Here is a 14506-nt window from a genome sequence, read left to right on the forward strand (position 1 = left end):
TGCACAAGATGAGGCTAGTCTGGGAATCATAGAGAGGGAACTGAGAAAACAATAGAAACCTACACCTTGTGAATCTTCTAATCCAAGAAATTTTGAATGTGTTGTCTGGAAATAGGAGCTCCTGCGTTTCTTTCTTGTTGAACGCTTCCAGAAATTACGTAAGTACTTGTTACTCATAGCGTCTCTATTAAGGCATAGGAATTGTCCAATAGCCAGCTAAGTTAAAACAAACACGCCGAAAAAATGTACTCCCGATTCACAAGCACATGAGGCCATAAACATGATACCGATTCAGTTTTGGATCTCTCACTTCTTTTAACTATTGGCATGTGCCTCATTACATGATGAAGAAGAGAAATCCCCACGTCAAAGTGTTTCAATCGTCATGTGCTGTATTATTGCTGGTGTACTGTACTAAATCAGAATCACAAATGTGTTGGGTTTGATTGCAGATTGCATTGCCAATGACGGTGCAAGCACAAGCTTTATGGCCCTTATTACCCATTAGGCTAAACAAGTTAAAAAGTTAGGACTTAGATTTATATTGATAAAAGGTTGTTAGAGTTCTCTTGTGAAGCAGTGAGCTAGTCCTCTTTTCCAAGGCCTTTGTCATTGGAAAACAAACTACGGGTTTTGTCTTTTCGTGTCTAAAAATGGTGGTGCCCATTGAGAATCCCAAAACATAGGATTTCTTTGTAAGTTCGAGAACTGCAACTTTTTGATATATTGTGCTGCGAATGTTTTTAGTTGGTGGGGGAGATCTTGGACTATGGGTTAACTTCACTCTGGGAATATCAGTGTGATTTGGATGGAGAATCTAGAGTATGTTTGACTCCTCTGCTAGTGAGAAATAGTGACTATGCTATTTATAATCATTTACCAGTAAGTAAATTGAGACCAAAACTTAAGGGTTTGGTTGAATGTCTCAATGTTTGCTCGAAAAGAGTTGTGGTCTCTCACTTCTAGTCTGTTGATTTTTCAATGTAGCAGTTTAGCTACATGCTTCTGTTCTCTTGCATGGAGGGTAATTTTTTTAACCTCTGCCTTACCATCATTGCCTTTTTTGGAGGATACCATCTGATTAGGCAATATTTACAATACATGCAGTATCAGTAAGGTAGGCTCTACTTATCCAATTACCATTCGATGATTAACTTGCTGGACCTTAATAACATGGAAACTACTTAAATCCAAGTTACAAGTAGTACCTTACATGATTGATTACACTCCAAAGATGATTTATGTCGTGTCCCCAATTTTTAGAATTGGCGTGTTCCTATGCAGTGCGCGTGTCCATATCTGTGCTACATAAGCTTGGGTGAAATATAGTTCTATTGGCAGTTAGTGACCAAAGTCAATACGGTGTTTAGCGAAACTGTTGGTTTTCCCTTTACAGTTTGCCTTCTCGAGTAGCTGCTCACTGCCTTTAGCTATTTCCCACTTATCTATGCATTGTCCAATCTCATGTTACTTCTGGCATAGCCGCATAGGCTTCTACTCATTTGTCCATCTGAGAGAACTGACTCAACCTTGGATTAACATCAATAGTTTTATGCCTCATAATTCGCAGAGAGTGTCACATCATTTTTTTCCTTTTTTGTTTGCTTTATCTGTGATTACATTGTCCATGAATTTGCTTAAATTGTGTTTTACGGGGGTTCTCCATTGGGGAAGTGAATAGTTCTCTCAAACTCAGGCCTACCATACAAAAATTTGTTGGTATTGTGATTTAGTGCGGAAATGAAGGTCCAACTTTAAGTTGTTTCATTTGTGTTTTAGTAATCTATTGTTTAAACAAGACGTGAACTAACTAGTTTTAGTTCGTTCAGAGGTGTTCTGTTTTTAAGTGTACCAGAGAATATCATTTTGAAGCATTCCCCTCAAGATCGATTGTTTGATTTTGACTTTGTTGAAGCACCATATCAAGATCGGATTATTATAATTTTTTTTGTTCCTTGACAAAACTTTCCTGAGTGATTATCCATTCAAAGCTCACAAGGTAAGCTTAACAAGGTCGCCCAAATTAAATATATGCCAATACAGAATGTTTTCCTTTGGACATTGGGAGATTTGCTCAAGACATGCACGGACAGGTTTGTCGGAAACATAAGAATCTGCAGTACATATATTACTAGTAGATTAGATCCATTTATCTGGTTGAACGTCTCTAATCAGGGAATAATGAGTTATGAACGAGTTGAATTGAAGACATCATCATAGTACTATTGAAGACATCATCATTCTTCTGTTAGTCACTGCAGCAGGCTCACACTAGCTAGAGCATGTGTGTCAAGGAAGGGCTTCCACGTAGAGTACTAGAAATACTCAAGTCGTCCTTGGCTGCTTAATAGTATTATTGCTAGCTCATCATTTAATGCCCTTAATTTCATGACTACTTGGAAACCTATCCACAGAAAATTGGATGATAATGATGAATCATGAGTGCTCATAGGTCTCCCATGTACCCAGCAAATGCTTTGGACAGTGTTTCAAATCACTTGAACACATATCAGAACCAGTCTCTTTCTGACCACAACCTAGCTCCTATAGGTACATCATCCCTTTCATTAATTTCTACATTTGTTTATTTATTATTATTTATCTGTGTGGATTTTGTAATTTAATATTTATCGTCCAGAACTATGACAAAGAGATGACAGCTCAGCTCCAATTGTGAATTCAATTGTTAGTTTTTTTGTACTTGATCGAGCACCATAGTCTAGACACCGAGGTCCCTCCATTTTTTTTTGTGATGCACTTGAAATTGGTATATAAGATTTGAAGCTAAAACATCATTCAGTTCAGACATATGATCACTTAGCAAATTGAAAAGACGAAGATTGATCGATCAAGGCCAGCTAAACGAATGTGACATGATAAAATCATCCACAATTAATTTGGAATCTGAGTATCCTATTTGATCTTTCCTCCATGGTAATGGTATCTCCCAATATTATTATACTCCACTATTATGGGTACACTCACTCTTCCCCACATTTCACTTGTCAAGTGGATTTGAAAATATGAACCCCAGCCCTAGTTGTTCCATTCCACCATAGATACAATACAATACAAGATAAGGCGCAATTGTTTTGGAGATGGAATTGCACTTTCGTTCTAGTGATTGATCAATGATCAGTACCCCTTCTTTTTTTTGCCCCTAGTTTTCATCAGAATTAGACAATCTGTGCATTTAGTTTTCTTATAAATACGTAACAATAATGCACTCCCCAAAAAATACTAGTACAAACAAGACTCCCCTACAACAAGTGTCAACCGTACATGACCATAGTCTTCTCATACCATTTTTAGGAAATGGAAGCTCCAAAAAAAGGATGTTCTTGCATATTTTCATCCATTCTAGACTCAGGGATGGAGCTGGAATTTTGACCTAATCTGCCCGAACAAAGAGATAAATTATCATTCAAAAAATATACTCCTAGTATTAATATATCTTTTGTATTCTCGTATTAATTCTATAATATACAAGTCAATCATTTTGATTACAATGCAACAACAATATGCAAAAGAAATTTTAACGTTGAATAACTAAAGCATACATGTACTTATTACTTGTTTATGATAGTACAAAAAAGAATAATAATTCAAAGGCTAATGTAGAATTATTTGAAATTAACCTGAGTTAATCATAAATTGAAATACATTAGTTTAGTAATTGAACTAAAACTTAATACTTGTTCATGAAAATATTGTGAACAATAGCTTCGCCCCTGAGTTCGAGTCTAGAAATTCCATGAATCAGCATTTAGCAAGATGAGTTTATTTAATTATTTGCATGTTTACAGAAAAACTTAGGACTTGTTAAGAGCATAATTTGGAATTTTAACTTTTAGAAAGTAATAATCTCGTGGTTGACAAAAATTCATATCAATAGATTTTAGAATTCTAGGAACTCATGGAAGCTAAAAAAAGTTCTAATTTTTGATTTTAGGAAAGTGGGGTTTGGAGAGCTCTTTGGGCCATTTTTGTTGTTAATGTCAAGCAGTAAGAAAATTACACTCAAAAAGTAATAATGATGGGAACTATCATGTGAAGTCTGAACATTTTAATTTAGCCCAATACGGAACAATCAAAAAAATAGTACGGTACACGAAAGAAATAAACAAACAAGGAAATATTCATGTACATGGGAACTAAAATCGACTCTTATCAAAGCAAGATTTCGCCGGCCTCTTGAGCTCCTAATAGAGAGTATAGACCGATCGACCAATTTTTGAACTGTAATTTGAAAGCTAATTTTAGTTGTTTTCGCAGTAAACACCACCTATGTTGTCACTTTTGCATAATGAGCTAGATTAATGCTTATTGACAAAATTAAAGGCTGGTTTACGAATCATGCGCTCATTCACATGGCATTCCACCAACCTGAAGATCCTCTCAACCAAACTAGCTAGTGTTAGTTAGCTTGTACAAGCCATGTGATTGGTCGGATTTTCGAACTACAAATCATAATAGCTAGTATTTCATTTCTAGTTGAGCAACCACATTGATCGTCTTTCAATATGGATGCAAAGCCATATGTCAGTGATAACTAATAGAAAGTGATATCTGGTTTGAAAGATTGGCCCTTGTTTTATTTGCTAGGAAAAGAAAAGTGAGCTGGAGTGACCAACATAGTTGACCTCCCTTGGACATGACCACAGGGGAACCCACCCATTCTGAAATGTCCGGATTTGAGCCATAGCTTACCCGATCGGGAAGAAAATACCTATTCGTCACCATGTTGCGGGCAGAACCCCACAGATATGCAAAGGGACATGAGACCCCCACTGATATGTAATTAATATAAACTGTTAGAATAATATTATATATAGGAATATTATGTTACCAAGTTTTCAAGGTTTTATTATTAGTGTATTTCCTATTTAGTTTAGGATATAATTTATTTTTCCTAGTTAGTCTATATTTCCTTGTTATGCCTATTTTTTCTTACTATCTGTTTACAAGTCTTGTAGCGTCTATAAAGGCATGTTTAGACCTATGTTTTACTCACAATCAATAATACATCAATGAAAGTTCTAACATTAGAAACAATGGATCCTATTTCCTGTTATTATTAAGAAGGGGTATGTAGACACCCTATTTTAGCCTTTTCAGATTAGTTTATTTACGGTATTTGATTCTCCGATGATGGAATGGATCAAGAACACCCCGGGAATGTCAGTGTAATTGAGTTTTGAGCGGTTAAACCCCTTTCAACCTAACCCAAGAAACCTTAGCCAAAACCCTCCCTGCATACGTTGGTCCACATTAGCATACGCTGGTCCACTTGCCACATGTCAGTCATTGGTTAGCTTTGACCGTTGACCAAGCTTGGACCCGTGCACGCAGGTCAACTCCTTGCGTACGCCAGTCAAACCTAGTCCCATCACCTTTATTCAGCCATGATCACAGGACTTTTAGGGCATCCCTAGGCTCTGTTTATTCGTCTTTGAGCAATCTTCGAACAGGGAAATGTTCCCCACCCCCAACCAAACAACTCCCATCATCTTTTTCCTCTCATTTAATGAGAGAAAGACTTACACTCCAAGCCAACCATAGACCTCTTGCCTGGTTACACCCCTCTTCGCTCCTATATATACCCCCTCTATACACCCTTGCAAAGGGGTCACCAAGTTATCAAGTTCTAAGAACCTCCAAACAAAGTTCTAAACCTAATTTCTTTTTCATCTTTTCCTTCTCAAAGGAAGACATTAGCAAGCATCACATCCTCTCCATACAACAATATCACATCCATCTATCCATCCAAAGCTCAAACACCTCTTTCAAACGCAAGAACCAAAGGTATACACCTTTGTTTCTGTATTCTGTTTTGATCCCTGGGGAGGGCTAGCAGGGTCAATGCTGGTAATCTATCCAAGCACTGGCCCTAAAGCTAGCAAGGTTTCAAAAATTGTCATGGCAAGGACCAGCATGCTCTAGTCCTTTATACGCGTGCACCACTTTGTGGTTGCACACGCAGGTCAGCGTGTGATCGGGTGGCTTATTGTTTTGTGTCTACATTCCATATACCTCTGTGGGCTACCACAGCCCCGGGTGAGATCGGGGCGGCCCGAAAAACATACCGCTCCATCGAATCGATTTGAAAATTTTGAGGAGTCGCCACCCGGATTTATGGTTCGCCACTCGAGAAATCGTTTTTGATTTGAAAATTGATTGATTTGAATTGAAAACCAGAGATCATTCGAGGGTTCGGAAGCCATGTTACGAGGGGGGAAGGGTTTTACGGCACCCCCCTCGCCCGACGCGATGTCGGTCTTTACTAAACATTTGTGGGATTTTTCAAAGGGATTTTGTTTCATTAAGCATGTAGCAGGTATCCACAGGTATAACAAATAGAAGGTGTATGCTGGTGCTTGTGTACAAGGAGTGATGAAATGATGATGGACACATGCATGATGGCAAAGCAATGTAAACTGCCACTGGATCAACTCTCGAGCGCTCGAGAGCACTCGAGAGCGCTTGGGAGTGTTACTGACCAAATCCTGCAGAGTTTGTTAGTCACAAATAGGATGCCAAATAACAGTGTATGCTGGTGCACGTGTATAGGGGGGTGATTATGTGATGAAAGACAGCAAGATAACAGGAAATGAAACACTGCTCACTGGCTTCACTCTCGAGCGCTCGAGAGCACTCTCGAGTGCTTGGGAGTGTCTGAACCCCACCTGCACATTCTGTTAGTACTGACGAAACATAATGTAAAGACTGCAAAATGAAATACTATTAAGCAGACCACTAGCTCAGCAGAGGACTTGAAAGACTGAGATAGGACCTCAAGTTTTCAAATCATGTATCCTTGCCATTGCACGAACAGATCTGCAATTTTAAAAGAGCAAATGTACACATCTATGCATGCAGAAGCTTAGAAAACACAGAAAACTGGGAAAATGGAATGCAATGGCATGCATGCACTCCCGAGCGCTCGGGAATGGCTTCGAGCGTTTGGGAGTGAGCTACATGCCAGCTTACTCTCAAATAGAAAATGGCACCACTTCATCATGCAAACACCCTTATCTAAGTTTTTAACAAGAGAAGATCTTATTTTTAACTTAGGAAAACTTTGTTCTTACTTGAAATTTGTAAGAAACATTTCTGTTTTAGGAAAAATGATCTTCTGTGTCTGCACGCCAGAATAAAACCATTTTATTTAAAAGTGCACCTCACCCCTAGCCTATTGCTTACCAAAATGCCATTCATGGGACTGAAAACAGTCCCGAGCGCTCGGGAGCACTCTTGAACGCTCGAGAGTGTTTCCAGTAGGGGTTTTGGGAAAACATTATTCGTGGACTCTTTGCTCTTGCTTTTTCACTAAGGTCTCCCAACCATGCATCCAGCATTAAGGACTGGGATAGGCTGAGAGACCCCCCTCAGAAGGGAGAACAGCCTCTTGATTTGAACCAAGGATAGAAATATTTCTACCTTTGCTTGACACTTTGCTCCTTGGATGGTTGTGAAAGGTGTATGTAGAGTGAAAAAAACAAGAGATCAGAAGCTAAGAGTGTTCTGGATTTCTTGCCCTTTTCCTTGATGATTTTGAAAAAAACCTTTGAAGTTGGGAAAGAAGTTTGAGTTTGAAAGCTTTTTCCCTTGAACAAGAGAGAGAAAAGAGGAGGGGTTTAGAGAGAGAGAACTTTCGTAGCCCTCTCTTCAGCTGAAAAACCAGGTATATATATAGAGCATATAACCCATGGTTTTGAAAATGAAATGATTTTGAAATAAACCCTTTTTTAAAGAAAGAAATCTTCAGCTGATAACTTCTCTGACTGAGGTCGTGTGTTGACTCACCTCAACCGGCTCAAGGGGAATGCAATGATGGCTTGCATGGATAGTGGGAATCTTTCTCACCCATTGGGCACTGGGAGAGGTCTCGAGCGCTCGGGAGTGGTCTCGAGCACTTGGGACTTCACTCTCGAGCGCTCGAGAGTGAGCCAGGCCAGTGGTTTTTGGAAAATAGTTTGGAGCGCTTGGGACTGCTTCCAAGCGCTTGGGAATGATTTTGACCATTTCCTTTTTAAATCCTTTAAGGAGCAACGTCTCAATTGGTACATGGCTTGTTTTGATCCATATTCATCATCGGGGAGCCTCAGGGCCACAAATTAAGGAAATTCGACAAGTCCAAATTGGGGTGTCTACAGTTGCCCCTCTTTGGACGGCACTTGGCATCATGTTTGGATGCGAGTGTCGCCCAAAGATTGAGACAACCCAATTCGAGCCAAATCGAATCCTCAATTTACGAATTAAATGCAAATAAAAAGCATACAAGCACTCAATGCATGAGGTCGTGTCTTTTCAAACTGCCTACGTACCCCGTTTGTAGGGATCAGATCAGCGTAGTTCTTTGGGGCAAATGCAAACACGTGTAATGCACGCACTAGAAAGAGATCGACAAATGCTCTGATAATGATAGAAACAAGAAATGGGGCCCATCCGCTACTCTGTTTGGTGGACAAAATGATGAAAGAAATATTACGCGTTGGGTAAAACTTCTTGCGAATACATCGACGATTGTAGAATTTAGGAAACTTTTATCGACCTCTAAGCAGAACTTTTTGGGCAAATGAGGATGATCCAGAATAGATCACGAAACAAAATCCACCGTCAATTGCTTTGTCTCGACTCGGACTTAAACAGGACTGAGATTGATTTTGGAAAAATTCTTGATAGACAATAATCATTAATCAAGGTGAAATGCATGAGCTTACGAAAAGCAAAAAAAATGGCATGGCGACTGTAGACACCCCAATCTGGGCTTCCAGATTAGTTTACTTACGGTTTTTGATTCCCCGATGATGAAATGGATCAAGAACACCCTGGGAATGATTGCGTGTTTGAGCTTTGAGTGTTTGCAAAACCCTTGAACCTAACCTAGCCTAAGCCACTTCAAAAACCAAAAACCCCGCTGATGCGCGCCAGGGCGCAACCATCTCGCGCCAGGGCGCACCATCGCGCGACACACTCACTCCATCGCGCGACAGTGCGCCAGGGCGCACCATCGCGCGCCCGACTCACTTCATCGCGCGACAGACTCAAACCATCGCGCAATGGTCAAAGCTGTCCCCATCACCTTTATCAGCTGGGTTGCTTAGCCACCAAGCAAACCTCAGCAGGCCTCGTGGACTGACTGAACTCCTCTCCTTTCACCAACCAGATTCACCTCCATCCTTCCCTATAAATACCCCCATTCTTCTTCCATTAAAATGGTTCAAGAATTTCAAAGGTTAAAAAAAAATCTCAAGAGCATAGCTTGCTCTTTCTCCTCCATTATCAAACATCCAACCACTCAATCAATTCTCAAATCTCAAAGCTCAACACCTCTCAAACTCAAAACCGAAGGTATAGCTTACCTTTGTTCTGTTTTCTGTTCTGATCTCTGAGGGGGGCTGGCAGGGCCAAGGCTGGTAATCAATACCAGTTCTGGTCCTAAAGCTGGCAAGGTTTCAAAAACTGTCGTGGTACGAATCAGCGCGCGACGGACCCACTCACGCGCGCGACTGTTCTAGTCTGTGCTCGCTGGTCCGCGTGGGGATTGGTTCCTACTGTTTTGTGCTTTATTATGTTATATATCACTGTTAAGCATGATAAAAATCAGTTTACTGCTTTCCTTAGTATAAACTGTTAGTCTTAGTTCAATATGAGTTTCTGCTGTTTTGGAGAACCCAGAAAAGTGTAAACCAAGCACTGGTCTGGTTGCGCCAGGGCGCGCCATCGCGCGCCGGACTGGCTCCATCGCACGACAGTGCGCCAGGGCGCACCATCGCGCGACAGAGTGACTCCATCGCGCGACAGTGCGCCAGGGCGCATCCTCGCGCGCCAGACTGGCTCTGTCGCGCGATAGTATGCCTCTGACCAGTGAGTGGCCTTGCACGGGTAGCTTAGTTTTAGGCCTTTAATTTGTCCCCACACTGTTTATGGGGTGTTTTATTAATTTGTAAGGCTTTACAGCCTTTAAACTGTATATTATGCTGCTATATGAACTGCGTGGTTTGTCCTGGGTGTGCACTGGTCCTTCCAGAGCCCAGATGGTTTGAGAATAAGAGCTGTGGGTTTGAGCTCACCGGCGCGCGCATGTCTTGGAGTTGTGCGCGTAGGAATAAACAGCATGCAGTGACTTGTTCAGTGCATGCTGGTTTCTTTCTGCGCACGTCACTCCAAAACAGGGGCCTCCTAGTTTGTTTAAACTCTCACAGCAATCTGTTCTCATCCTATACTAACTGCTCATGCATGTTATCCATCACATCCTGCAAACATGTTACAGTTTTAAATCCCCGATTAACTGTTCCCCCGCCCTAATTGGCTAAAAATTGATTAATCCAACAGAATCGCAAACAAACATCTTTCGCAAATGCCTAAGTATAGACCGATCTCCGGATTGGGCGAGAGGGGTGCCATAAAACCCTTCCCCTCTCGTAACCTGGCTCCCGAACCCAGATATGGTTATGACGGACTGGTTCCTTAACTTTTTCAAAATCAATTAGCGCGGCAAGTGCTTCGAATTACGGTTCCTTGGGTGTCGGACCTTCAAACCCGAGTGGCGACTCTGTATTTTGCGAGCGCTTGCTTCCCCGCTCGCGCTCCCTCGACCCGGGCCCCTTGCCTCGTGTCTCGGAATCTGGAAATTCCGAAAACGGGCACGCATGCCCACAGCGACGAAAAGAGTCAAGCGCTCTGGACCCACTCCCGAGCGCTCGGGAGTGGTGTCGAGCGCTCGGGACCATCGCTGGGGTCCACCGCCCTTTCATCTTTCTTTTTTGATTTGGGTGAAAACCCTGGTTCTCAAGCGCTCGAGAACCAGATCGACTGCTCTCCCTCTCTCTCGTCTGCTCTCACTCTCTCGACTCTCTCAATCCTCTCTCTCACGATCTTGCGATCCTCTCTCTCTCTTTCACTCACGATCCTCTCTCTCTCGATCTTGGCATGGCGAGGGGGGATGAAGACGGGGTGGTCGGCGGCGGCGAAGGGGCAGAGCCTAGCGGTCAGGAGGTCACGGCTGGTGCCACGGTGGTGGCAGCTGGGGGGAATGGCGGTGGCGCAGGGGCGGAGCCCAGCGGCGGGGACGCCACGGCTGGTGCCACGGTGGTGGCAGCTGCTGGTGACCAGGGGGTCGCCGGAGGGAGTTCAGTGGCGGTCGCGGCCGGAAAGGGTGCAGAGGTGGCGGCAGTAGGGGGCTCCAGCAGCGGGGACAGACGTTCGGGCAGTGGAGGCAGGGGTTCGGGCAGGCCTCTCACTCCTACCGTGGAGGAGTTGTTTACGGCTGCCGAGCGGGCGAGCGACGGGGGGATAACCGACCGCGGTGGTGAGGAGGTAGTTGGTGGACAGTTCAGCGAGACGCCGGTGCTGAGGACAGCGACGGTGTTAGAGCCGAGGAGTGGGGACAACGGGATCGGGGCCTCACGCCCTGTTCCCTTCGCGGATGGGGACTTCCTGGAGGACGCGGAGCCTCGGGATATCTTGGACGCGTTTGGTCTCGACTCTGGGGTTGCAGCGGTGCTGAGGGACGCTAGTATGCCTGAGGACCGGGCTTCAGCGTTGCTTTTAGGGGCTTTGCTAAGCGGAGCGAGCTCGGGCACTCCGGAGGTGGTTGTACCGGAGGTGGAGGAGTTGGGAGGGGATAGGGTGGATGCCGAGGTGGCGGTTGAGGTACGGGTTACCGCGGTAGACTAGGCGAAAGCCTACTTGGAGGAGCGGCGAGCCTACCTGACGGGGGAGCGGCCCAAGTTCACTCCGGCTACGTATGCTCCTCGACTACACTTTTTTGAGCCTGTGGGGATGACGGCTTACGTCCCCGGCTACACTGACTACCCTGAGGAGATGCTTCTCCGAGGCCGAGCTTCACACGTCTCCTCTGGGTGGGCCACGATGAGTTTTCGATCACTATCTTTTCTTGAATTTCGAAAATTACTTCAAATTTTATTTCCTGCTGGAGATTTGATGCTATTTCTTGCTTTGTTGAAACAGCACACGACGAACGTGTACGGCCACGGGGGCTCAGCCAGCTCACTGGCGCACTTCAGGGCCTTGCCTGAGAGGGTGCGAGCACTGGTGGAGGCAGCAGGGTTCGGACCCTTCGTACAGCTGCTGACAGTGGTGAGGGTGGACCGAGCTGTGCTTACAGCGCTAGCGGAGAGGTGGTGGGACACCACCAATACCTTCCACTTCCGGTTCGGGGAGATGACGGTGACGCCACTCGACTTCACGGCGATCACAGGGCTCAGGGTTGGAGGAGACCCGATCCCTTACGACTCGAGTCTGGTGCTGGACGACGCGGCTTTGAAGTGGTTCCTCGGGCAAGTGCCACGCCACAGCGGGGGGATGGCAGCTTACGGGCAGTTCGTGGAGTATTGGGACCACGAGCCTGCAACCGACGAGGAGGCGGCCCAGATGGCCCGGGCATACTTGCTATACTTGTTCGGGGCTTCTCTGTTCCCGAACAGGCGTAGTCGGGTGCACCTGTGCTATCTAGCGAGCTTGGTTGACTTGGGACAGGCGGGACGCTTCGACTGGGGAGGTGCTGCTCTGTGCACGTTCTACTGTCTCCTTGGAGCTGCTTCTCGCGGGGTTGGAGACACAGTTGGAGGGTACTAGCGGGTGTTTGAGGTATAACTTTGAATTATTGCTTTTGAATTGCTTTCGACTGCTTTTCGACTTGAATTATGCATTTGAGATTGATTCGACTTGAATTACGAAACTTGCAGCTTTGGGCTTACGAGGTTCTCGGGATGTTCCCACCCGAGAATACTTGTACGGACCCGAACTTACTTCCACGCGGCTTAGCCTGGGGTAAGGCGTACCGGAGAGAGAAAGAGCGACGAGGGGAGGTGATGACTTTCGGGCGCTGGCTGGATAACCTGACAAGGGTTGTGGTACGATCGACACTTCTTGCTTTTCTTTTATCAAATTTTTCGGCGAGTAGACTTATGAATGAATCCAAAATTTGAATTGCAGGTTCGCTGGGACAGGTGGGCGGGGATGGACGCTGACTTCCTTCCGAGGAGTCGGGAGATGACACGGAGCAGGGTCCTACTGGAGTGCCCTCTGGGCTGGCAGTGGTACCTGGGGGATCGAGTGACTCGACAGTCACTTGGTCTTCTAGCGTTCGTGGTTCCTGGGCTGCTTCCTCCACGCGTGCAGAGGACTGAGTCCTACACTCGCGCTGAGCTTGAGCTGTTCACCGTGCCGGACACGGATCTGGAGAGGCACCTTCGACGCTCCTTGGACTATGCAGCTTATGCAGATTGGTACTTGGCGAGGAGCCTGGGGGTGGAGGAGGAGTTCGAGAGACGGGTAGCCGGAGTGGGAGCTTGGAGGGACGAGAGCGGAGCGCGGAGCCGCGGTGGTCGCTCTGCACGGGGTCGGGGACGAGGTGCTAGAGCTCCTGCTGGTGGGCGAGGTGCAGGTACTGGAGGTAGGGGAGAGGGGAGCACGAGGGTTCCAGAGACTGCGGAGACTTCAGCACCACCGGCGTTGCCGACGCTGAAGTGGACTATAGGCGTGACGAGTTCGTCGGGCGCACGAGAGGTGATCGACATGCCACGTCTCCCACAGCCGCCGATGCGGTTTCCTGCTCAGGTATAAACAACATTTCTGCTTGCTTTGTATATTGACCATTCCCTGTTTGCATATTCTGAATCTTGGATCATTCTGCAGGTGCCGCGAGAGTGGGCTGAGCAGGCCATGATGCTGATGGTGGGGATGCGCCACCTCTTGAAGGACTGCGCTAAGGGGAGAGCCCTTCAGACAAGACCTGCCCCTGTGACTGCTTCTCCTGTTGCCACTCAGGTATAACATGCACATATATTCTATATTTCGATTTGAGCAAAGTTACATTCGAATATGCACAAAATGAGAAAATGTTGTGATATGCAGGTGCAGCCACGACGTTCAGCTAGGACGCGTCCGCAGGGCACCACGAGCCCTCCCGTTCCTGCCAGCACGCGAGGTCGGGGTGCAGGACGTGCGCCACGGCCTGCTGCGGGTGCGGGACGATTCGAGGTTTTGCCTCGGGAGGCGTCTCAGCGGAGACCAGCTCGCGTGGAGCCGAAGGGGACAGAGGAGTCCTCCGAGTCACGTGTCCTAGGGACGTCGGGCTCGAGTACTGCTTCTGGTTCTCCTGACGACAACGGTGATGACGAGCCCGAGAGTTCTAAGTCTGAGGGACCACGACAGAAGAGAATTCGACGGGTCTGAGCCTCGTGTTTTACTTTGCTAGCTTTACCTTGTACATAGGCCCATATGCCAGCGTAGTTGTAGATTTTGGGCCTGCGTGCCTCAGTTTTGTTCGGGCCTACGTGCCCCAGTAGTTAGGATTTGGGCGCGTGTTTGCCCCAGTTTTTGTACTTCTTTCTTCACTCATTGTACACACCGTGTTCATTTATGAGAATTCACACTTTATTCTTTTATTCATTCGTACTGCTGTTACAAAATTGTATTTTATGAAATATGTTCGTCTAGCTTTGAAAGAACGTAAAGAGTACGCGAATTTTGACCG

The 14506-nt window shown here is 45.5% G+C and overlaps 2 protein-coding genes across 2 annotated transcripts; both read left to right on the top strand.

Moving 5' to 3' along the window:
• Nucleotides 1-10935: 10935 nt before the first annotated feature.
• LOC131313955 (uncharacterized) lies at nt 10936-11682 on the top strand. Its single transcript, XM_058342452.1, has one exon. It carries the CDS (start codon nt 10936-10938, stop codon nt 11680-11682), a length of 747 nt encoding a protein of 248 aa, XP_058198435.1.
• A 507-nt stretch (nt 11683-12189) lies between these two features.
• Nucleotides 12190-14205, top strand: LOC131313956 (uncharacterized). Its single transcript, XM_058342453.1, has 5 exons — nt 12190-12596; nt 12683-12728; nt 12964-13587; nt 13666-13797; nt 13885-14205. The coding sequence occupies exons 1-5, from the start codon at nt 12190-12192 to the stop codon at nt 14203-14205; spliced, it is 1530 nt and encodes a 509-aa protein (XP_058198436.1).
• Nucleotides 14206-14506: the final 301 nt, after the last annotated feature.

The sequence above is a fragment of the Rhododendron vialii genome, chromosome 13a (genome assembly GCF_030253575.1).
Source record: "Rhododendron vialii isolate Sample 1 chromosome 13a, ASM3025357v1".
Lineage (NCBI taxonomy): Eukaryota > Viridiplantae > Streptophyta > Magnoliopsida > Ericales > Ericaceae > Rhododendron > Rhododendron vialii.